Below are 23,490 nucleotides of genomic sequence, written 5' to 3'. Positions count from 1 at the left end.
CCAATAAAAGTGCAAGTCCCTCCAGCTTTTAGGGATGGTGATGCCCTTCAGATACAGCAAGAAAAGCTTTTTCTTTTCCTGCGGATGGTGAACAGCACTGGTTGGCTGCTGTCCAGACATTTAACTGAATTATAACTCATTTTAACTGCACTAAGTATTAACCCTTTGCAGAGTATGTGCTTCCCCTGTTGGTCAGTTCTTCCTCATTCCCCATCCCCCAGCTCCCCAGGGAGGTGGAGGCTGGAGCAGCTCCTGCCTTGTGCAGCACACATCACCCCTTAGCCTTGAACCACCTCCAGTGTCCACAAACCAACTGCAGTGCCCTTGCGCTGCTCAGCAGCAGGGCTACCCAGGTGCAAATGTGGCTGTGAGCCCAGCCATCAGCTTTCTCTATTTGCTTAGTGCAAAGGTAATGTTTTCTGGAATATCATTGCTGTCCCCTTTCCATAGCTGAGTGTGCATTTCCCGAAAGTGTGTGACAGTGACAGAGTTCTCAGCTGGCAGCCAGCCAGGCCTGCAGCAAACAGGGGTGCTGGACATGCTGATAAACTATGTGTCCGTCTGCTCACCATGATGCTTAAGGGAATGGAAAAAGAAATTCCATTTGCTCTTCCTAAAGGGCCGTGCAAGCAAAGGACTGCCTTTCTAAGCCCCTCTCTTTGTGCTATGTTCCTAAGTATTTGGTAAGAACTGTTGCAATAATGTCAATACAGAAAAAGAAAAAAGTGGGTGCTGTACATGGATTGAGTACACTGTGGCCCATACAGATGTTCAAGGCATGTTTTGGTTAAAAAGAAAACATGAACTTGTGAACTAAGCTCTACGGAGAATACAGCTTCTGAAGCTGTGTGTTGCTATTACTAACCTAATTTGAATAAATACCTAATACCAATAGGAGTCCTTTAATTGGCATAGGCTCGCAAAGTGTGAGCAGCTTGTGTAAAAAATAGATGAATGCTTGCAGATGTACATATATGTGCTGCAAAGCCCTGTACTGACATCAAGTGGTGACATGTAAGCGTGCTGAGAGGAGACAGCCCGGCTCTGCAGCAAACCTGATTTTGAAAATCATGTTTGTTGATGTGAAGTTTTGTTTGCATTACTCACATGCACTCAGATTGGTGTTTTCTTTATGTTTCTAACTGAGATTAAAGAGCACTTTCCCCTCCAGGCTGCCCCAAACCTGCAGAGCGAAGCACATCCATCCTCTCATTCCATTCCCTGCCACAATAAAGGTTATGTGGGGTCGGTGAGCAGAGCAGCCATGCTGCACTACTGATCCTGGAGTCATCACCAAGCTTGTGCTGGTGCTTTGCTATGGCACAAAGAAATGCTCATGCTGTCCACCTCTCCCCATTTTGTGTTACGTAAGTGAAGGCTAGGGGAGGAATATCCAAAAGTTGGAGGTTTCCAAGCACGCTTCGCCTTCAGCCCTTGTACTGAGAGAAGGGGCATTATTCAACCACCAAACAGGTTTTTTCAGGGTTTCCACATGTTGACTTTGAGGTCGGGCTTTGCCCTCCGAGGTTTTGTTTTCTCTTGAGCAGCTGGACTTTAAACTTCAACATCTCTCGTTGAGCCATTTCCCCAAAGAGCTGCAGGAATGCAGGCAAGCCACCATTGATTGCAGAGAGTAGCAATGGCAAGATGCTTTTGGACAGTGTTGTTTCTTCTCTCTGCCCTTTTCCTTCAGACAGAGCAGACAGGTATGGCCTTTGTTTTGTTGTGGCTTTCATTCTCCTTCATGCTCCTGTTCTTGTAAACACACCGGTGTTTATGTACCTCCTGTCAAGTTTGCCGTGTAGCACAGGCTGACATCACTAACAGCTATTCGTGTTTCAGTACATTTTTGCTGGGTTGATTCTTTTTTCATATACCTAAGTAAAAATGACAGTAGGTTACTGAGGCATTGTAATCTGGTACTACCATCACTGACATGGTAAGGAGAATTTTGTTTTGTATTCCTAGTTGCTGCTGTAATAAAAATAAAAGCCAGAAATATATGTTTTTTGTGTTCATCCTCCATGGTTTGTCCAAACGTGCAGTGGGGGTCTAGAGAACTTTCAGAAATTCAAAGCATGAACGTGAAGCTTTGTCTTATTTAATATCACATGCCAGCCTACTGCATACCTGCAAGCCTTCACAAGTGTAACTTAAAGAACTCTAGAATATTTTTTGTATTGCTATTAATATTCTTCAATTCTAGTATTATTGATAATCTCAACTTTTGGGCCCCCCCAAAAAGTATAAAATGCAGAACAACCCAGCAAACAAACAAAGCCAGTCCCTACCCCATTGGATTTACCTTCTGAGTACAGGAGAACTGACAAACGCGCGCTGACACACGTGACCATGTTCCAGTTAACAACAAAGGTGACAGCGCCGCCCCAGCCCTCCCCCTGCTAGGCAAGTTCTGTTGTGGACATCATGGCAAACAGGAGTTTCAAGGTTTAATCTCTCTCATGTCTTCAGATTCTCCTTCTCTTGGCTCAAAAAATATTAAGAGACCTTCAGTGTAAAGGATGGCATTGCTGGGGATAGCTTTTATTTGTTCTCTTTGAGAGATGTGAGGTCATGCTTGGCAGCAAAAAATCCCCACACGGTCAGGCTGAAGGCATCAGTTTGGATCCCTCATCCTTGCAAATGCATGCAAATAATTTTCACTTCTGCTGAAAGCCCCATGGACTCTAACAAAATAGTGTCTGCCTTTCAGAGATTCTTTTTCCAATTTTTACTGAGACCAAAGAGCCATGAAACCCATGGCAGAGCAAAGCCTAGCCACAAAACACATCACCCAACCATGGGCCTTTAAGATCCAGGGCTTGGAGTTGTACCAAATGCCCCCTGCCTGGGAATAAGCAAGGCACCCCCAGAAGAAAGAAGTGCTACATCCCTGTGACTCCTCAGCCTGGTTGGGGCTGAGGAAGTAGACCTTTTTGGGAGTTGACTGTGGCTGAAACTCTTAATCATCCAAAGGATTTCTCTTCACAGTAAAAATGGGCAGCTTAATAAGATCTTAAAATAAAAATGAAATCATGAAGGATAGCCTAAGTACTAATATCTTCTCACACAACGTTTCAGTGTTTATATCAACTGATGATGCAAACAAAGTTATCAAGAGACACCGACGTGCCAACTCCCTGCATTTCGAGGAGGTCTTGCAAGGCAGCTTGGAAAGGGAATGCCTTGAAGAGAGATGCACGCATGAGGAAGCAAGAGAAGTATTTGAAAATGATGAAATGCTCGTAAGTATTTTGTTTTCCTTTGTGCATGTGGAGAACTATTTTCTTGGTGGCTTTGGTTTGTTTTGTTTTGATTTGTTATTGTTGTGTTATTTTACTACAAGTTTCAGCAGCTTGCTTCACTGTTTGGATTTCTATCTGTCTAAAACCATCTTGTACACTTTTAAAATCCCCTCCTGAAATTGATGTGTCCTGCAACTTGTGTTGGGAAAGCACACAGGTGTTATCCCATCCTGGCCACACACAAATACAGCCTCAGCAGCCCCTGGGGACTGGGAGGGGCAATGGGGTTCTGGGATGGAGGGAAGAACCACAGCAGTAGTAAGACCTATCGAAAGAGGATCTTTGGGTCAATGGCCACAAGTGCCACTGTACAAGATGTTCCCTGCAATGTACATCTGGATGCTCTGCTCTCTAACACAGGAGTCTGGGCAGAGATGGTATTTGCAGGGAAGAAGAATAAGTAACCACAGGACTGGTGGTCCAAGTGCCTCAGGACAAGCTCAGGGGCAGCAGGCTGATAGAGGGGCATTGGCTGCTCCGTCTGGGAAGGAGGAGACAGTATAATCTCTCATGTAGTGATTCTGTTTTACAAAGTACCCATGGAAAATGATGTTATTTGAGAACTGAAGTCCAACTGTCCCCTTTTTTTTCCCTTTTTTTCAGAAAATGTTTTGGGATAACTACTACGGTAAGCTAGTCTCTTGATTTCTCTCTTCACAGTGGTGTAGTGCTCTGAACATTATGCTTCAGTCTTATGCTGTTTTTGAGTTTTCAGCACTTTATTCAACAAGAAACACCCAGTTGCTATTTGTCACATGTCTAGTAAAGCAAGAGAAAAAGTGCTGATGTGAAAGGATTTAAGAAGTCACACATAGGAAGAAATAGCTAAGACTGCAGAGCGCATGTAAGCTGAACGGGAGCAGATGCTATCGTAGGAAGCAAGCTGTTTCTCTCCCTGACTGTCACCTGGGAGCAGGACATTTTGCTGCTTGTGGCTTCATCTATCTGTGGTTGCCATTTCCACAGCGTGGCCTTGTGGGGCCAGCATGGGCTGGGGTGGCAGCTGTGGCCCAGGGTGGTGTTAGCAGAGAGCAACCAGGATATGGAAGGGAAAAGGGGTGTATTTTCCACTGTATGCTGAGTGTTAAGAGTGTTTAAGAGATGACTGGCAAGAAATGAGCCTGCAGATCTGACATAGGGCAATGCAGCCAGGCACTCCCTGGGTACAGGGCCTGGAGCAGAGGGATGTGGCAACTAGGCCTCACCCCTCCCTCACCACTGCACGTCCAGAAAGTTCTCTTGCTTATTTCTTTTTAATTAGTTTTTATTCTTTTGTAGTCTGAGGTTTAGATAGTGGATAGGGAGGTGGTAAAAACAGCTGTGGTATTAATTTCCTGTGAGGGTGGGACTGCTTTTCCTTGGCTCCAGCTAGGTGATGCTCAGGACTGTCCATACAGGAAGCAGCGGCCCTGTCTGCCTACAGCCGAGCTCTCAGGGGTGGGAGTGTTTCACCACCTCCCTCTACATCTGGCCGTCCTTCCCCAGATGGCTGGAGGTGCTCTTCCAGCCCATGCCAGCACGGTGGCCTGTGTGAGGACAGCATCCGTGACTACACCTGCACCTGCACCGCGGGCTTCGAGGGGAAGGACTGCGCCTTTGGTGAGGCACCGCTGCCAGGACACAGGCTTGGACCCACCGCAGCGTGGGGTTAACACGCACTATTTCCTGATGCTCCTCCAGCTGAGATGTTCAACCTAAGTATCCTTACCTATGCTAAGCCACAGTTTACAATGCTACCCCACTGCATGCCTAATGGTTATCAGATACTACTACATCAGACCAGATCTTCATGTTCACCTCCACCAGGTTTTGGTTCCCAACCCTGAGGTCAGTATTTCTGCACAGCAGGGCCCTTCCCTGCAGCCCCCTGGGGAGCAGCACCTGCTCCACAGGAGCCACCAAGAACCACGCTGAGTACAGTTTTCCTTGCTGCTTCTCTGCCTGTGAGCTAGATCCATCACCAAATCCTCTGCCTGTTGCTTTGCACTGAAGGTTAAGTGCTTGCTCATCCGTGAAAAGCTGGCTGCCCATGTTTCAAGGATGATTAATTCTCCTTTCCTTTTTTTTTTTTTCCTGCTAGTTTTAACTTCAATTAATTAGTTTTAGCTTTCTTAGTGCAAACATGAGAAATAAGAACTCTAAATTTACTTAAGTTGGAAAGCAGCAAGCTGTAGCCTTTTGAACACCTGCCTTTTGAAAAAGTGCAGAAAGCTGCCCTGGTGCAGCTGCTTAGTGTTTTCTTTAAATGAGCAGAGGAAACTATAGCATCTGTTCACAGGTCCATGTGCAAAGCCTAACTCGTGGTTACTAATGCTTTTTCTCTGTCTGCTCCATTCAGCTAAAAATGAATGCCGGCACCAAGGAAAAGAAGGATGCCAGCACTTCTGCTACCCAGGAAGTAATTCTTACCATTGCTCCTGCGCTGACGGCTATGAGCTCGGGAAGGACAAAAAACAATGCATCCCATTAGGTAGGTGTGAGCATGGAAGTTAGAGAGAACCCATGCTTGGTGCCTGGGTGGGCAGAAACATTACTGACCTCTCAAACCAGGGAGAGAAAAAGGAGGAATCTAAGGACCACCACCAAAGATGCATGAGCAGCAGTAAAAGAAGCAATATTTGATCTGAACATTCAAATGTGAGTGTGCAGAGAGCAGTTGCATCACTCTACACATGACCCAGTGTTACAAGTTTTCCACTCTTTCTCACACTTTTCTAACCTTGGTAACAAGTAACTGATGTCCTACCTATTTGAGAACGAGGTTCAGTTGATTCGGATCAGGCACGTGGTGGTATGATAAATGAAGGGCAGAACTTTCTGCCATGTTAGTTTGAAGTGGTAACTCTCTTCATTGTTTCATTCAATCTAAGTACCTCATTCAACCTCATCCCCTTATATGCAAACTCCACTAAAAACAAAGTAGTATGCTTAGTCCCTGTCTATATTAGCAAGTAGGACAGCCAAATATGATCTGTAGTTGTGGCCTTTGATGAAGATTTAACGTTCACACCAAGTGCTCAACTCAGATGGGTTTTACTTCAGGCTAGCTATAGTTTGGTAATGAGGGCTAAACACCATTAGCTGTGAGAGCACGTGGTTACAGGGGCTTACTTCTGATTCAGTTTCACTGGAACAGAATCCAGTGTATGTGATCCAAGACCAGGACGCAGGGTGGCAGAAAGTGTGGCTAATGCAAATTAACTGAGAGGCCGACTTGACATGCAGGCTCTCCCTCTGAACCAGAACACAAAGGCATCACATCGCCCTTATAGTCTTAACTTCAGAAAGGAAGGGCCAGAATTACCCCACCCAGATTAGGCCATAGCTGTGAGGAAGATGAGGAAGCAACCTGTGATGACAGTTGGCTGGAGAGGAAGCTCTGTTCCTAAGTAACAGGCAGTGAAATCTGGTCACCTAACAATGACCAAAATGTTCAGTGTCATTGCTAAGCTATCAAACAGAAGTTAAATTAATTATTCTCATTTTCACCAGCTGAGAAATTGTCCTTTTCCCAAACCCTACAGCATAGGAGGAATGAATAACATACTTGCTGGTAGTTTTTGTCTTGAAATGTTACAGCATGAGGTTTTTGGTTGTTTTTTTCTTTTTTTGTTTGCTAGATCAATGTGCATGTGGCAGACTTAAAGACAACAATAGTCTGATAAGCGAAACCCCAGAGGAACATGGCAAGCAATTTCCTTGGCAGGTATTTCCACAGGTTCATGAAGTCTGTTACTCAACTTCCTGTGGATGGCGCTATCTAACTATCTTCTTTTTGTTTTTTTTCTCAGGTCCTGTTGCTAAACTCAGAAGGGAAAGGTTTCTGTGGAGGAGTGCTGCTAAAAAGTAATTTTGTACTGACCACCGCAGAGTGCGCCCTTCTGCATAACCATTTCAAAATCAGGGTTGGTGCTGGTAGGTGATCAGACGTCTTCTTTTGTCGTAGCGCTTTTCAGCATGGATAAGCTTCTTTTCAAAACAGCTTACTAAAGTTTCTGCTGCTTACTGAAATTTCCCCAAACCATTGTTTTGGGACGTAAATGTGCTGCCATCTCATTTAAGCACCTCAGTTAAGCATCAAGGTAGAACTACAGCTGAGATACGCCTCTCTACAAGCCAAGGTGAGAGAGAAGTACCTCTCAAAGGCAACTCAGAGGGGCTGGCTCAGCACCTAGGATAAGCTAAACCAGGTTCATTTAGAGTTCACTTGCTCTGCACCCCCAAGGAAAGAAACCATTCATGCCCAAATTCAGTTCTGTTGTTGGGTATTTGTCCTTCCCCTCTGAATTATGCATGCATCTGCACAAGACTGAAAGGCTGCCAAACTGTCATTCTTAATTCACCTTTAACACATCTGTTTCAAGAAAGAGCATCTTTCTCTAGCATACATACTCCTCAGCACAACTAGGCAGTTGTTACCAATGTGCATGCAGTTATCAAGTCTCTGGTAAATTATTCCTAAGAGCAGTGAACATGTCATTGCTTCCCAGGGCATAACAGAACAAGTGGAGCCGAGAAGATCATGGAAGTTCATGAGAAACACATACACATCCGGTATGACGAAGACACTGGTGAGAACGACATTGCACTGCTACAACTCCAAGAGCACATTGAGTGCAGTAACCACCAGCTTCCTGTATGCATCCCTGAAAGAGACTTTGCAGAACACATTTTGATTCCAAAATTGGCTGGTACAGTCATTGGTTGGAATATGGAAGGTGGTGAATTTCAAGGCGACGAGTTGCAGGTTTCGTATCTTCCCACTGAGGACTGTGAACAAATGCTCAACGCGAGCCTCACCAACAGGCAGTTTTGCGGACACAGCCAGGAGGCCATAGACAAACAGCTGGCTGGAGGGAGCTTTATGGCCACTGTGTATAAGGGCACGTGGTTCCTGACTGGTATCCTGGGACCTTGGCCACTAGAAGATGCTGACAGGAAAACATTTTTATTTACCAACACTGCTAGGTACATGATATGGTTTAAACAAAAAATGAGGTAAGATGCAAACACAACCAATCCTCCAGCACAAAACCCCTACCAATCACTGCAAGGAAACAGACAGAAGCAGCCAGTAGAGCCACCTGACTATCACCATTTGCAGCAGTGGAAGTTGCAATGGTGATACCTTTTTAACTCCGATTCATACAGAAAAGCCCATTTGTCCTTCCTTCCTCTGTTGCCACACAGTACTGTAAAAGCCATGATGCAGAAAACCAAGCTGCTTTACTAATAAACAGACTGAACTTTAAGTTTACTAAACTGTTTGCTCTAAAATTCAAAAAGTATTGATGCTTTTCTAGTCTTTTAAACGTTGCTAGAATAAGTCTTTTCAATACTTGTTATCCTCAAGTCAGATTCAAGAAACCCATAGTCTTATTTCAGCGTTTCTATAAGTACAACTTTTAAAGACAAGGGACACTCCAAGCGTTTCAATGTGTATGTTGATAAAGGATCTGATTCTCTCATCACACTGAAAATTTTTCTTGGTAGCTGTGTTTTGCCATAGGAATTATGTCTACTTCATGTCTACTTCAGTTAGCGAGTCAAATAAAATCAGACTGTCAAAGAGGGGGGAAAATGTTTTATTTTCTTTTTAAAAACAAACAAAACAAAACCCCAGAACTATCCCCTCAAAGCCAACAGGTACACTGTACCCCTCCCCTTTCCTACTTCCAAAAAAGAAAAAAAAAAAACAAAAACAGAACAAACACACAACAGAAGGAACGCTTAAAATATTGGACCCAGTGGCAGTCTCTTCCCCGGAAGCAGAATAAAACAGAATATGGGTAAGTTACTTAGATGCACTCTTTTGTTCATCACAACACATTTTAAACAAAACATTAAGGGAAGTAAAAAACTCAACAAACCTATCCCTGAGTACCTACAGGCAAACATCCCACATGTACTTGAACTTCTATGTATCAATGATACAGAAAAGCTTTTGGTGTCAAGAGCAACTTCTCTCATTCTTAGAGAAGGCTTGAAGAGCGTACTTGAGGCCAGCAAGATCATCAGAGAGCTTTAGAAAATGGGTATCGTAAAAGAAAATATTACTTCAACTCTGAATAATGGATTACCGCACGTAATCCATTTATTTTCCAAAGGATAAATGTAGAAATAGTAACACAAAGTACTTTGTAACAGCTTTTAAGTACTTTGGAAGATCTTTGGAATGCTTTGCTTTCATTTCCTCAGGAGATACTTTTAATGATCTAGAAAACCTTCAGAAACCACTACTGAAAAGTAGTTCATGCACTCTGTTACACTGGCAGCCTGAGTCATTCTGGGAAAGGAGCCACAAACAGTTCCTGGTATTCCAGCCCTGGATATGAACCAGGTATTTATAACGTTCTCTGGCTGATGAGAAGCAGCTCCACTGGGCAGGCTGTGTATTTGTTCTTGCATGGGTAAGACACAATACTCAACACACCGTTGACAGAGGAGGAAATGGGTTCTGCTTACTGACCACAAGTTTTTGATGCTGATGAGATATATAGCCTTTAATATGACCCTGTCAGGAGAAGAAAATACAGCGTTAGCACTGGAAGCTGGTTATACCTCAGCTGTCAGTAGACTAAATCAAACCTACGTGTACATTCTCAATCACCACTGCACTAAGTATTTGTAAGGACCCAATTTATGTAAGTGGGTCATATCAAACAGCAAGCAGGAAGTTGGTACCATATCCATGCTTGTGTACTAATGCTGCTCCTGGATTGCCTGGACCCCTACTGGTTTGCTTACATTTCCTTGAAGAGACAGAGGTCCGGAGAAGTTTCTGAATTTACTCTTGATCATTTTAATCTTGATCATTATTTCAACCTAAAAATATATATTCTTCCTTTTCAGACACGTAGGGTTGTAGCACTAACAGAAGTCTTCCAGTCACTTTACCCCACCCTCTGCTACTCTAAGCAGGTACCAAATAATCTGTTTCAGAAACAAAGAATCATAGAATGGCTTTGGTTGAAAAAGGCCTCAAAGATCACCTAGTACCAGCCCCCTGCTGTGGGCAGGGTTTCCAACCACTAAAGCAGGCACTAGATCAGGCTGCCCAGGATCCCATCCAACCCGGCCTTGATCACCTCTAGGGATGGGGCTGCAACAGCTTCTCTGGGCAGCCTGCTCCACCACTCCACCACCCTCTCAGTGAAAAATTTCCCTATGACATAATCTAAATCTGTCCTCTTCTAGTTTAAAACCATTCTCCCTTGTTCTATCACTATCAGACTGTGCACAGAGTTTTCTCTCCACTTATTCGCTCCCTTTAAGTACTGGAAAGCTGCTATCAGATCTCTCCTAAGCCTTTTCTTCTCCAGGAGAAGTAGTTCATTTTCTTGCTGACGCTGCAATTCTGCTCCAAAACTTCTGATTTATTAGGAAACTACTGACTTCAAGCTTGTACCTGTTCATCAGTAGTGAAGACCCATTTAGAGTAAAAGACAAAACAAGAAGAAACAAGGAAATGTAGTTCTTCTGATGTTGGAATGTCAACAGTCTCCTACTTCAAACGCAGAAAAACAAATCCCTTCCTGGTACTAGATATAACTTTTGCATTTTGAAACAAATATTTATGCATTATTTAGAAAAGTCAGTACTGAATTTGTAATGCATACTCAACTGCTATTTTAACTGATTCCTGCCAAAGTAGGAACCTGAGAAATTTCCCAGGGCAAATGAAAACATTTGCACTTCAAGCACAGACAAATCAACTTTTACACACAAGAAAAGATGGGATTACTGATATATTTCTGTAACAAACTTATAATCTCTGCCTAATGCTTTTTACTGTCTGGAGTCTGGAAGGACTCAGAAACAAGTGGGAAGCACATACCATGTATATAAGGTTAGCTAAAATGCACTGGACTTCATCAATGTCAACATCATCTACTTGCATGAATTTCAGAGCAAAAAGAAAGGCATCCAGGGATAGCTGGTGTGTTTTGAGTAGTAAATATCTGCAAGGAACAACAGAAAATCTGTTATTGAGAAACAATCACTTAGAACTCTGGCTCACAATAAAACAGACATTCTACTACAGATTCACTTTAACAGGAATTCTGCATTCCTTGAGAGAGTTGAAGAGCCTACACCTCTCTATCTCAGCCCTAGGTGAAACCACATTAAGTCTGCTTTTAGAAAAATGTAACTTTTGTTATGCTTACACTTTCTTAAAGAGATTTCTGTATGTGATGATTTTCAGCTTCTCGAGGATAAGAAAGATTCCACATCTAATGAAGAAGGTCTCATGCTTGGTCAGAGCTTCATTCAGTAGGAGAAGATTGCCTTCACTAGAAGGATGGAAGAAATGAACACATGAGAAGGTCTTATCCTATCAAGAAAAGGAAGTGTATGACTTGGTAGGAATATCCTCCCCCTGCCTTCCTCAATCATCCCAAATAAATACATTTTAGTTAAAGCTTTTTGAACTATTACACCATGTAATGAAATAATTGCATACCTGACAGCCTTTGTTACTTCAGCAAACTGCATAAGGTCGTACTTCTTTAAGAGCTGAACAGTTGGCATATGGCCCTGAAAAATAAAAGATTTCCAAGTTTTCCAGGATAAAGTCAAGCTCATTTAAAATGGACACCATAAAAGCATTTTTTCAGAGAAACAGACCAATGTTTGACTACCTCCTTTTTCGTTTTGCTACAGAACAAAAGTCAAAGTATTTCTAAGACATCCCCTTGCCCTGTCAAACTTCCTACAACTCAATTCACAATAACTATTCATCACGGTTTAGGCAGTCTCTTGATATTTCTGAGCGTTAGGAAACATGAAGATCGTGTGACATGAGGCTTAGGCAAGTCCAAATTTTGGGCTGCAGTTTTATGACCTATTTGCGAGCAAAAGAACTGTGGGAATCCCAAGCTTTACTAACAACACAAGCAGTGCTTCAGCACTGTCATGTGTTAGCTCAGTCTACCAGATTATTTCTTCACCGTGCCTCCGTATGGCCATTAAAATGTCAAGAGAAAGAGAAGAAAGTTTAAAGAAGCAAATTTAATTCTCACTGTTAGATCAGGTAAGACTGAATCAGGCACACTATCCAACAGAAACTTTGTTTTGTTTTTTTCCCTTTGCAGAGCAGAGATCGGATTGCATACCAACTTGGTCAGAACTTAAATTTAGTTACCATTACACGGTGCTGTTGCTAATTCCTTTCCTAGCTGGAGGATTAGTCAAGAGCAGAACTCAGCTGCGTGTTTACTGAGAGCCGCTAGGAATGAAAAGAAAAAAAACCCACCAAAACCCCAAAAAACAAATACCCAAGCTATTTTTGTAGTTCTAAAGGTTAGTGGTAACGTTTGGACTGTGATTTTAAAAAGCAACTGTAAAAACAATGACCTTTATATAGATTCTTTAGGGCCTCGAACTGTTCAGAAAAGCTACCATAATCTTAGGCACTAAAGGGTCCACCAGTTTAAGGAAGGCTTAAGGTTTGTTAGTTTCCTTTAATCAACTCTACCACAGTCTGATCTGAAAATACCCACTACAAAAGACACTGAACAAAAATGAAGAGCAGAAGCCAATTATCAAACCCACCACGCTTCCCCCTTACATGTGATTTCTGTCTTGTTTGCTTTTTGATACTGCAAGGGACTGAAAAGGGAGCACAAGGGGTAAGTGAGAATGGTCATGGTTCATTTTGCTGGGGTAAATGTGGAAGATGGGAACTCTCAGAACTGGATGATAAAAACATTCTCTGTGAGAAATTTGGTAAAAGGGAGTGGGAAACACTCTAAAATCTAGTCCTTGGTCCCTCAGTTACACTGAATTAATTGTTTGAACAACCCCACTAACTCAAGGAACAGACAAATGCCAGCACAGAACACAGGAAGGACAGGAACAAGAAGCAGAGACAATTCTTTCAGCAAAAAGATGAAGAGAACAAATGGTGACCAGCTGACATGCCTTAAAGTGATAAATAATGCACAAGGTGCAATTATAAACACAAAGAGAGCAGTCCTTTCTTTCCCGTGGTAAACCCACCACAACAGTCTCCAATCATTTATTTGCACATGCTCCTTTCCTTTGTCAGGTGAAAGAAACACAGATTTGTAGCAGTGAATCCAGACATTCCCTGGATGCCAGTGCACAGCTGTCACCACGAAGGCACTCTGGTACATGACAAGTTAACTTCGAGCTCTCCAGAGAAGCACTTATTTTTCTTATAGCAGTAGCCTCAAGTTCCACCTTTCAGAGGGGCAGAATAAGGCAGGGGGGGAAAAAAAGCAGCTTTACTTCCTCCTTTCCTACTTTGCTGTAAATTACAATTCAACATTTTCTGTCCTTATTTGTACAACATCTGCATGTGCTGGCACTTATGGAGGTCAGGCGCAAATAACCTCTGCATACCAACAAGGGAAAAGAAAGAAAATTAAGAACCGTGCTGAGTTTCAGTTTGCTTATTTGCCTCCTGAAAAACCACTTGCAAGAATAACATTTACTCACCAACAACATTTTTACTGGCAGCAGGTAGATCAAAATCATTCTTTTGTTTTTCTGGCTTGACCGGTGACAGTGCTCAAAAGCAAATGACAGATACTCTTCAGCTGCAGACACAAATAACAGCAGTGATAGTAAATAGTCAAGAAACTAAGACTGATTAAAACCATAACCCAAGTCTGTGCTCAATGCCCACTTCTAGCTTGAACCTATGATATTTGAAACGATATCAAAAAGAACCACACCAATCAAAATACATTAAGAAACACGTAAGAATTATTGGTGAATCACACAGAAGTATCACAAGGAAAATAAGTTCTTCAGAAAAGAAAAGCTGACAGTATCTACATGTCAGAGGTTACAGTTACAAACAATACTGGAATGCTCAGCTCAGAGTTTTCTTTTTTCTTCTTTTCTTTATTTACTACAGGAGAGTAAAATTTCACGAAGCACTGATGAAACAGAACAAGTATTTTCTAAATGCACAAATTAGGTTCTTCTGGGGATGTAAGCTGCACGTGGCGCACACATCTGCTGAGCTGCAGAAATATGTCAGTGATACTACACAGCATTACAGTACAAAACCTTTTCCGTCGCTCTTCTCTTAGGAAAAAAAAATGACAGGCCTGACAGTCAGAAGATGCTTCTTAGGAGCCACACAGCTGGCTCTCTAATAACATTTTTTCCCTTTGAAGTAATGGGCTATTTGGACAGAGGCTTACATTTGTAATGAAAGGTTTATGTCTCAGCTCTAAAAGCATTTGTGAATGATGAATCTCAGAAACACGGTCTTGTTTCTGCAATCAATGCACTGAGAACCTAATTCCACAGCAGAGTTTGCTGAAGATATCCTACACAGCATGGAGTAACTTCAAGAGGACAAGACAGCTGCAGAGCCGCCCTAGTGAAACCTTCTACAAACCTATTCTGTTGGATGCTAGTGCAGGGAATAACTGCTCTAATACGCATGCACACAATGCATTAAGAGTAGAGGGAACTTTACAGTTAAAACAAGTATTTTAAAGCTGGCATATACTAGAAACAGAAGTGTCACGTAACCTCATCTCCAATCTGACTTAGCCTGTGGATCTTTCAGCATGACTATCCTCTGATCAGCACAAATACAACTGAATCTTCTGCACACGTTTGGAGCCACACACACAAAAGCCAGAGTTCACACCAAGCAGCAAGAGTTTAAATGTGTCCTACTGGCACACAGTACCTTGCTTAAAGTCACTGTCAAACATGGCTTTGCGTCCAACGTAGTATCTGTATGTAACTCGCTGGGCCATACTATATTCATCCTTCAGGTTTGAACTGTCAATTGCTCTAATTAAGGGTTTACACAGATGGAGTTTATTGATCTGTCAAATAAAATTAACCACATTTTATTCATAAGAGTGCAGACATGCAACATCATGTTAAAAAGGGTGAGTTTGACTTAGAGTATGAAATACAAAGCAGCTTACCAGACTTAAGCCCTACCTTAAAATAAATTTTGAACAGCTGATTCACGAGAAACAACATGCCCCACTTTTTGGAATCTTCAATGCCTGCTCGACTGTCATAAGAGTAGAAAAAAACAAAACAAGCTGCTAGTACTGAATACTGCAGAAAAATAATTACTTCCTTTTTTCATGTAGTAAATTCCATCCCTAAATAAATATTTCACGGATGTTTTTTAGGATAGAAATATGCGTCTGAAAATAAAAGCCAACTCCTTGCCTTAAACCATGCCAGTACTGTCTAAATGGAACGTCTCAAATCTTCAATTTTCAACAGCTCTGCTGCATTTCTTCCCATCACAGTGAGAGAGATCGTGCTGAATACTATTCACCTGCAGCAGGATCCTCCCTCCAGTCTGCATACACCAGCATAGCAGTTTCTTTCAAGGTGAAAGAAAGACTGGGGGGGAATAAAAGCATTTTATCCAGCTGGGAAGCCTTAAAATTGCTAAGACTGTAAACCAAAGAGTCACCCATTCCCAGTCTAACCACACTGAAGTAAACTTCATAACTGAAGAGTGTACAAAAGGGTTAATAATATTCCTTGACAGGGTCAGTCCCTCCCAACATCACCTCTTAGGAAGGTTAAACCTGAAAGGTGGCCTCTCCAGCTGCAGTTGATAGTCAAGACAGACTATACATGAGAGGAAATAACCCTCAGAAGTGTTTGTTCTTATCCAGATACCGTCTTAGTAAATAGAGAAAACTTTTATATAAGCTCTTAGGAATATAATCATGCAAGTTTTACAGAGCATCTTTCACTTACGTGTCACTGGCACAGACTCGAAAACAGCTCATCAGCAGTTCTGCTGCTTTTTCTAACATGTCGCCAACTTTGCTCTTCCCCTTCTTCACCAGCTGTTGATCCGCCTATCATTACATAGCAAGAAACAGCACAAAATTCTGTGCTCTAATTCACTGGGCTGTAAACAATTTAGTTCCTTAATGCCGCATTTTAACAATGCCTTTGACATGCCTACTATTGCCTAAACCATGAGGGCAGTCACACTGACAGAAGGACCGAAAACAAAACAGAACAAAACACTTGGAGAAGTTCCTGGACACCCTGTACCAAACTCAGTGCACAGCAGGGCCGGTCAGAACATTGAAAATAGCACTGGCTTCAGCAACACTAAGCTTAATGCAGCTCTCAGATGCCTAAATTCAGGATCACCTTATAGCCAAGTTAGAGGATTAACAGTCCCAGTCAAGTTTCCAAAGAACTGAGCTAAAATAATGGCTTTTAAACATGAACGAACAAAAGTTAAGCCCTCAGTTACACAAACTGAGTTTTAGAATTCATAATTAAGCTTCTGTCTGCAGCTCCAAGGAATAGATTCTCGTTCTAAAACATACCCAACATTTTCTGGTAGAAGCACACACTGCTATAACCCAAGATTTTCAAAAGAAACACGTACACTACAAAACAAGTGAAAATTACTTGGCAATAGTGCTTATATAAAGTGGGAAAGAAGCACGCACTAGTTAATGCAGAAATAAAACGACAAAGAAGAGGGGGGGAAAAAAGCCCAGTGAGTAGGTATTTGCTATGTTCTTCCTAGAAAGTTTTACTCCAATGTGTGCCTCCTCATTACCTGAAATGTAAGGACAAGAAATAGAAACGCAACTGTTGCTGTAAAAGTCTTCTCTGTACCCACATCTTTTGAACACATGGACATTAGAAGACAGCATTCTAACACTTCCAGTATAACTGAACCCCTCTTTTCCCTTTCTCGTGCATCTCAAACCCACAAACTTGCCTTGTTCAGATTGAGAATTGAGACTTGCTATAGACCAGACACACAAACACACACAAAGCCTTCTCTGTGCAAGCATGAAAATTAAGCTGTTTCGTGGGTTCCTAGGCACGAGAAGTGTCACGTGGACAACCACTGGAAATACTGCATATTGACAAACTCTTCTGTAGCTTGAACTCCTAATTTCACTGCTTCAGGCCAAGTGACCAGGAGCAAAGTCATGACCTGCTGCTCATCTTGGGTCAAGAATTTCTCCGTAGATGCAAGCTACTCCAATTCACTAGCCTGAGGAAAAGTAATTTAAGTCTGCTGGTTTTTTTGGCTTTGGGGTTGTTTTTCTTTTGCTTGTCAGGAGCTGTAGACTCAGCAAGGGCTCCAATGAGCATCAAAAGCAACATACACAGATGGAAGAGGGAAACAAGGCAGAAACTTCACTCGTTAAGATGTGGTGTGTAGTTAGATAAGCTTAGTTGTCTTGTGTATCCCTACCCCTTCAAAGACCCTGAGTCTTTGAAGAAGTCTTGCAAGAATAACACATGGAAATCATGAGTTGTGCCATCACACTGTTCTGTGACAGTACTTACATATGCTCTAAACTGCGAGTTGTACACAGGTGCCCAGAAACTCTGCCATTCAAGTGGCAGACTAAGCAACCTAATCCTTCAACAGGACAGGGCAAATTTAGCGCCTTAACAAAATCTTAAACAACAGATTGAACACTAATGAGCAAAATTCGGCTTTGTAATCGAGTCTCAAACGTTTCCAACACAGAAACTCCCAACAGATAAAGTACTAAGGTAGTTTTACTTACGTTATTAGCAAAAATTCGAAGATCAAGGGCCACAGCATACATAATAGGTAAAGCCCTGGAAAAGTTAGACACAGTGTAAATGCTATGTGCAAATCATGCAATACAACACTTTTTTCTACCCAGCTGGTCATAAAACTGTAAAAATATATAGGAACTTTTATTTAAAAGATGAATCTTTTTAAAAGGAGAAGTCTTCAAGAACTCAGCATCTTGGAAGTCCTACACCAAAGGAATTATCCAGACAACTTTTTTTACTGTGGCTTTAGAGGCTTTAAAAAAATAAAACAGAAAAGCTATCTCACCTTCACCAAATCCTTCATATATTTGTTTACAGACATTCTATGTAATTAAACTTATATGTATGTATAGTTTTCACAGCTTTGGATCTAAAAACTCGAACGGGCAGCAAAAACTATTAGGTGGCATTTAAGTATTGCTAGAGATAAAAATTTATAGCAGACAAACTGAAGTTAGGGCTATGATATTACACTAATGAAAGATGGGAGTCTAGTTTTTAAGCTAGATTACGATATACTCACCAATTTTCTTCTTTATGGGCCTGAAATGCTCGCAGGAAAGATGTACTGCGTTTAGGAGAATTTAAAATGCTATGAAATGTAGCACAGACTTTAAAAAACAGAGGTGTGGTACTATACATTACATGCTACGTGAAAGGGCAGAAACCAACAAGCAGCAAGTAAGCAAGGAGAGAGGATACAAAGACCCAGTAAGGAAGAACATAAGCACAGTCACACACTTTTGGTACTGTGGCAGCAATGAGAAACACTGTTTACTTGGAGATAAACCTTCAGCTTTCTTTAGAGGTATCTTTCCCTTCATCCAAGTACAAACTGGGATGTATGTTAACAATTCAGGTTCTCCTGCTCTCTGTGAGAAGTTATTGCCTTTGTTTTTGAGGCAAGAGACAGGTTCCTTCTTAGTCCTACAGAAAGCTGAAAAGAGCATACCTGGACTTCCTTAAGAATTTAAACAGCTGAAGTGTAATTGGAACTAGACCACAGCACATTAGATTTGAAAAGGGATGAGGACAACAAGAAAACCTAGTCAATCTGAAAGCAATATACAACATACATGGAAAAGGATATTGAACGATAACTGTTTGGCATTTGTACGCTTCTATAAAGTCATGGTTTCCAACGGCGTAAGTACATCTGTCCAAGAAAAGGTACATTAGTGCAGCCAAAAATATCATGTCAGACGAATACTTCTTCTTTTGCCTTTTAACAGGTACAGACTTTATAGTTAAAGGAGATGCAGTAAATAGAAAACAGGAAGCACTGAAACCAAAGCTTTGTCCATTGCCACATACAGATGTCTTACAGGTACACAAAAAAAACTTTATGTGGGAAAAAAGGAGAAGGCCTTTATTTCCTATAGTCCTAGTGCTGTTTATAAGAGTAACTAAGCAATTTTTCAGATATAATCACTTTAAAGTAACTAAGTGAACTTAGGGATATGCTTCCCTCCTCCTACTGGATGTCTTCTAACCGACTTGCCTATTCCTAAGTCCATCTTTACCTTAAGTGGGCTGCAAACATTTCATCGTATGGTGGTTCCAAAACTTGTTGACACTTTTCCTCCGGAGATGGAAGCTAAGGATAGAATAAATCAATTAAAGAAACATCCACTACACCAGAAACATCAGACAGCTATTTTATTATGGCAGTCTTATGCATACATGCCTTTGGTATCTGTCAGAATCTTAATTATATTAATAATCAAACCTACTGTAAGAAAATGTTAGCATGCGTTCTGTGTACACAATCAGATCAGAGCTAGCCTTACATAAAAGCAGCTGCAGTGCATACAGCACAAGCACCGGACCACTACTAGCCACAGGTTTGCTCTCCATATTTGCTCTGACTGTGCCACATTACTAATATAAACCTGGCCACTGAGGACCTTCAGGACTCTGTCCAGAAGACATGGAACCCATAAAGACACTCAAGAAAAAACTGCAAATACATAATATTCTTATAAAAAGACAGGGGAATCAAACCCAGAAGAGGATCCTGCAGACTTTGAGGCTTATCCCCAGAAGACTTATCCCCAGGAATGCACACGTAGAGCAAGGAAGAAGGACAACTGAACAAAACCAAATTCTTCCAGTGTAAAAAGTTCTTACCTGAAGCCTTGGGTTTGCAACATGTGGATGTTTAAATGATACCAATTCTGCACAAAACTGTCCATCTCTGCTGTCAATAGCTTCTTGCACCTACCCCACAAAACAGGCACATTATACAATTAAATCCAGGTACAGTCATACAACATATTTATAGTGTTCATCCGTGTCAGTATCTTTTCAAACACGAGTTTGAAAGGTTTAAAGCTAAATGAATCAGCATTGTATTTTCAATACATCTGTTTTTCAAAAATGGAGAGGATGAGAAGAATGCTATTGTGATTTTTCCTTGTTTGTAGGATACAAGCAAACCAGAAAACCTCAAAATAACTTATATGAATTTACTGTCATAAAAAAGTAGTTGTGAATCAGATTCCTGGAAGCAAATCCCAATTGGACATAATGAGCAGCAAAGATACACATGAAAGTATAAGCAGTCTCTGAGTACTACTGCTCGTGATGCTGCAGGTGGAATTAGAAAGTAAGTAATTAGAAAGTAAAGTAAGAAATTAGAAAGTAAAATGTATTTCATTTGAACTTAATGTTTAACATGAAAAACTAATTGCAAAACACAAAGTTAACTTCACTTTGCTTGAAAAAAAAATAAATCCCTGTATGTGCTTAAGCAGGTGTTGGGTTTTGGTCTAGTTTTTCCTGTTTTAATTGACTTCACTGATCACTGAAGTGAGCAGGATGATAACAATGATGGAAATGGGATGGTTCATAAAGAAGCAGCAAGAACATCACACCAAAAGCTCAGTACTGAGAGTTGAGCATAGCTGACATCCTTGTGACCCTGCTCCTGTCTCTCCATCCTGTCAGCCATAAACTATGGGCGCCCAATCTTTTGGCTTGCCTGGGCCAAACTGAGTGAAAAGGAATTGTCTTTGGCCACACATATATAGGTTGCAAAAGTAATGCCTCCTAATTATTTCCATGGAAATGGCAACAGATACACTGAGATCAAATAGCAGTGTTTGATAGAGCAAATTCTCAGCTACAAAACACTATTTTTCAACACAGTCACCACAATTAGCCATGCATTTTTGCCAGTGATGAACAAGACCCCCTCGTGCTGCTCTTGTAAAAGTCTGCACCAGTGGAAGCGACCCACTGTTGCTGTTGCCATTGCTGAAATGCACCACCCACTGCCTCACTGTGCTCACATCCGCTGTTTGGTCTCCATAAACATTCAGTAAGTGTCGACGAATCCCAATGGGTGCCATTTTTTTCCACACAGAGGAGTTCAATGACACATTTTTGCTTCATATGCACTTCCATATCAGTCACCATTCTGTCAGAGTGCCCCTCTGCTGCCATCCATCACACAGCAACAACATGTAACAGGATACTGGTGGGAAGGTTCAGCGTTTACTGCCATACCACCAACATCTGCCTCTGACATCGTGGGCCAACATCACGACATAGGAGGCATTACTTTTGGAGCCTCATTAAATATATACCATAGTTAATGCATATAAAGTAACATTTTAATTTTTAATGTTTTTTATTCAAACACATAAAAGGAGAGCAACAAAACTGTAAAACTAGTCAGACATGTGACCCTGCTTTTGTGAAGCATCAGTAAAGTTTGATGTGGCTAGCATTCTCAACAAGTTCCCAAGGTGTTTGTGAGAGACAGCTGATGAAATTTTATTTTTCCTCAGCTTCATCCTTGAAAACATCTGTTCACAAACATATGTACTGCCAAAGAGCAACAACATGAATAAGGTGTGACTGTGAAGTGAGAGAAATCTCCCTCTGCTAAAAGAGGGCTTATAAAAGTTCAGTAGAGAGACACGATCAGATTTCTGAGTTGAATGTACGACTGTACCTCTATACATTCCACTTGAAAACCCACAGATAAAGCATTTATGTTGACTGAAAACAGAGTCACAAACATACCAAAATATTAATATATATATTTTTTGCAATCTTGAAACCTGTTCTCGAGAAAAGCACAGCTGTATGTTCTTTGCTGTACACAGGACTGTGTTTAGCCAGCATCTCAAAATCCAGAAGCTTATTTGCCAGAACGTGAGACAGCATTGCATGTGCCTCTCTTTGCTCTGGTTGAGACCAGATGGAGTGGAGTTAATAGCACACGGGGCCAGGCCACTCGTTGGGCCAGCACTGCTGCCAGAATCCTACTTACAGTTTACTAAATATCCTACCAGCAAGCACCACACTTCACAGAAATTCCCTGAACACACCCTTTCAAACATCAGGCATACTTCCTATAGGCTTTACTTGCCACGTTTCATGTTCAAAATTGATTGCTTTTTTTATCTCCAGCAATGAAAAATAAATCCACACATTCGAACGGCTCATAGATAGATAAATAAAATCTTACTTACTTGTTGCAAATACTGATTTATGGTGATGTGTGCCATTGGAATAGAAGAGGCAAGTGTCCTAAATAAATCACGTTCTGCAAGAGAACCGGAATCTTAGAGAAGGGAAGGTGGTGGCGCCCCAGACACACCTCCTCCTCCTCCTCGAGCTCAGGAAGTACGGGATAGGGATGTCCCCGTTCTCGCCACGCTTCTACTCGAACCTCTCCCACAACCCCCAGCCCCGACGCAGACCAACCTTCTCGCCATGGCGCGGCGCAGAGCGGCACTTCCGGCAGTCGCCGAGCTACTTCCGGCAGCCCCCGAGCTACTTCCGGCAGCTTCCGAGGTACTTCCGGCGCTAGCACAGGCCAGAGCATCCCACGTGACACAGCAGTGACGACACCACCTCTCATCTCCCCCGCCCCCAGTGCCGCTTGGGGGGCGTGGTCTTTCGCTGTAGCCAATGGTAAAGAGCGGTGGGCGGGGCCAGGCCGCGCGTCAGGCACAAACCACGTGCGTCGGGGCGTGTGGCACGTCAGTGGGAGGGGCGGCGGGAACAGGGGGAGTTCCGCGCCGGTCGTAGCGGGGCTCGGTGTCACCTGTGTACCTCGGAGCTGACTGTTGTGTTCCCGGGGCCGCAGTGCCCGCGTTGTGAGGAGGTGACAGCCGCACTCCTTGGCAATCTGTTGTCCAAAAAGCTGAATAAATAAGTTCTCCACGCGTTGTTTGTAAGAGGCTCGCACCGAGGGTCTGCCGGAGCTGCTCCGCTCCGCAGCCCTCAGCCCCGGGAGCCATCTTGTGAGCGGGGCCGCCCGGGAGCCGGTGGGAAGCTCTCGGGGAGGGCTGGGCGGCCGCCCGCAGGCAGGGCCGGAGCGGGGGGGAGGGAGGGTAGGAGGGCGGGCGGTGGAGAAGGAGGAGGAGGAGAGGGGAGGCGGGGACCGGGCGGCCCAGCCCAGCGCAGCGCCTTGCCCCGGCCGGACACGGCGCCCGGGGCGGAGATGGCGGACGAAGCCCAGAAGAAGCCGCACTTGTCGGCCCTGGTGGGGCACACCAACGGGCTCACCAAGTCCGCCTCGCTGGCCGCCGCCACGCGCGGGGGGGGCGGCGGGGGCGGCGCGGCCGCCGCCTCCAAGAAACTCGTCATCAAGAACTTCAGAGGTGGGTGCGGGGCAGAG

The 23,490-nt window shown here is 42.7% G+C and overlaps 3 protein-coding genes across 7 annotated transcripts in view; 2 read left to right on the top strand and 1 right to left on the bottom strand.

Annotated features, from left to right (window-relative positions):
- The first annotated feature begins 1,616 nt into the window (after positions 1 to 1,616).
- PROZ (protein Z, vitamin K dependent plasma glycoprotein) lies at positions 1,617 to 8,879 on the top strand. Its single transcript, XM_416945.8, has 8 exons — positions 1,617 to 1,706; positions 3,082 to 3,245; positions 3,909 to 3,933; positions 4,791 to 4,904; positions 5,644 to 5,775; positions 6,926 to 7,011; positions 7,097 to 7,220; positions 7,796 to 8,879. Exons 1-8 carry the CDS (start codon positions 1,640 to 1,642, stop codon positions 8,305 to 8,307), a joined length of 1,224 nt encoding a protein of 407 aa, XP_416945.4. The 5' UTR covers positions 1,617 to 1,639; the 3' UTR covers positions 8,308 to 8,879.
- PCID2 (PCI domain containing 2) lies at positions 8,873 to 22,600 on the bottom strand. Its single transcript, NM_001006266.3, has 15 exons — positions 22,572 to 22,600; positions 22,337 to 22,410; positions 19,983 to 20,072; positions 19,376 to 19,449; positions 18,943 to 19,008; positions 18,376 to 18,417; positions 17,837 to 17,891; positions 16,035 to 16,138; positions 15,249 to 15,324; positions 14,986 to 15,127; positions 13,770 to 13,870; positions 11,770 to 11,843; positions 11,474 to 11,599; positions 11,143 to 11,266; positions 8,873 to 9,819 (listed from the first exon to the last, which is right to left on the bottom strand). Exons 2-15 carry the CDS (start codon positions 22,370 to 22,372, stop codon positions 9,730 to 9,732), a joined length of 1,200 nt encoding a protein of 399 aa, NP_001006266.2. The 5' UTR covers positions 22,373 to 22,410; positions 22,572 to 22,600; the 3' UTR covers positions 8,873 to 9,729.
- A 664-nt stretch (positions 22,601 to 23,264) lies between these two features.
- Positions 23,265 to 23,490, top strand: part of CUL4A (cullin 4A) — a 35,606-nt gene continuing 35,380 nt past the window's right edge. For all 5 annotated transcript variants that reach the window (XR_003073340.3, XM_004938534.5, XM_003640529.6 and 2 more), the window contains exon 1: positions 23,265 to 23,473. Coding sequence is in view for 4 of the 5 variants with exons in the window: in XM_004938534.5 (XP_004938591.1) it covers positions 23,314 to 23,473 (160 nt within the window). In the remaining variant the exon portion in view is untranslated. The remainder of the gene's footprint in view (positions 23,474 to 23,490) is intronic.

This window comes from Gallus gallus, chromosome 1 (genome assembly GCF_016699485.2).
Source record: "Gallus gallus isolate bGalGal1 chromosome 1, bGalGal1.mat.broiler.GRCg7b, whole genome shotgun sequence".
Taxonomy (NCBI): Eukaryota; Metazoa; Chordata; class Aves; order Galliformes; family Phasianidae; genus Gallus; species Gallus gallus.
Note: the sequence above shows the minus strand (reverse complement) of the source record. Positions and strands in the feature narration are given on the sequence as shown.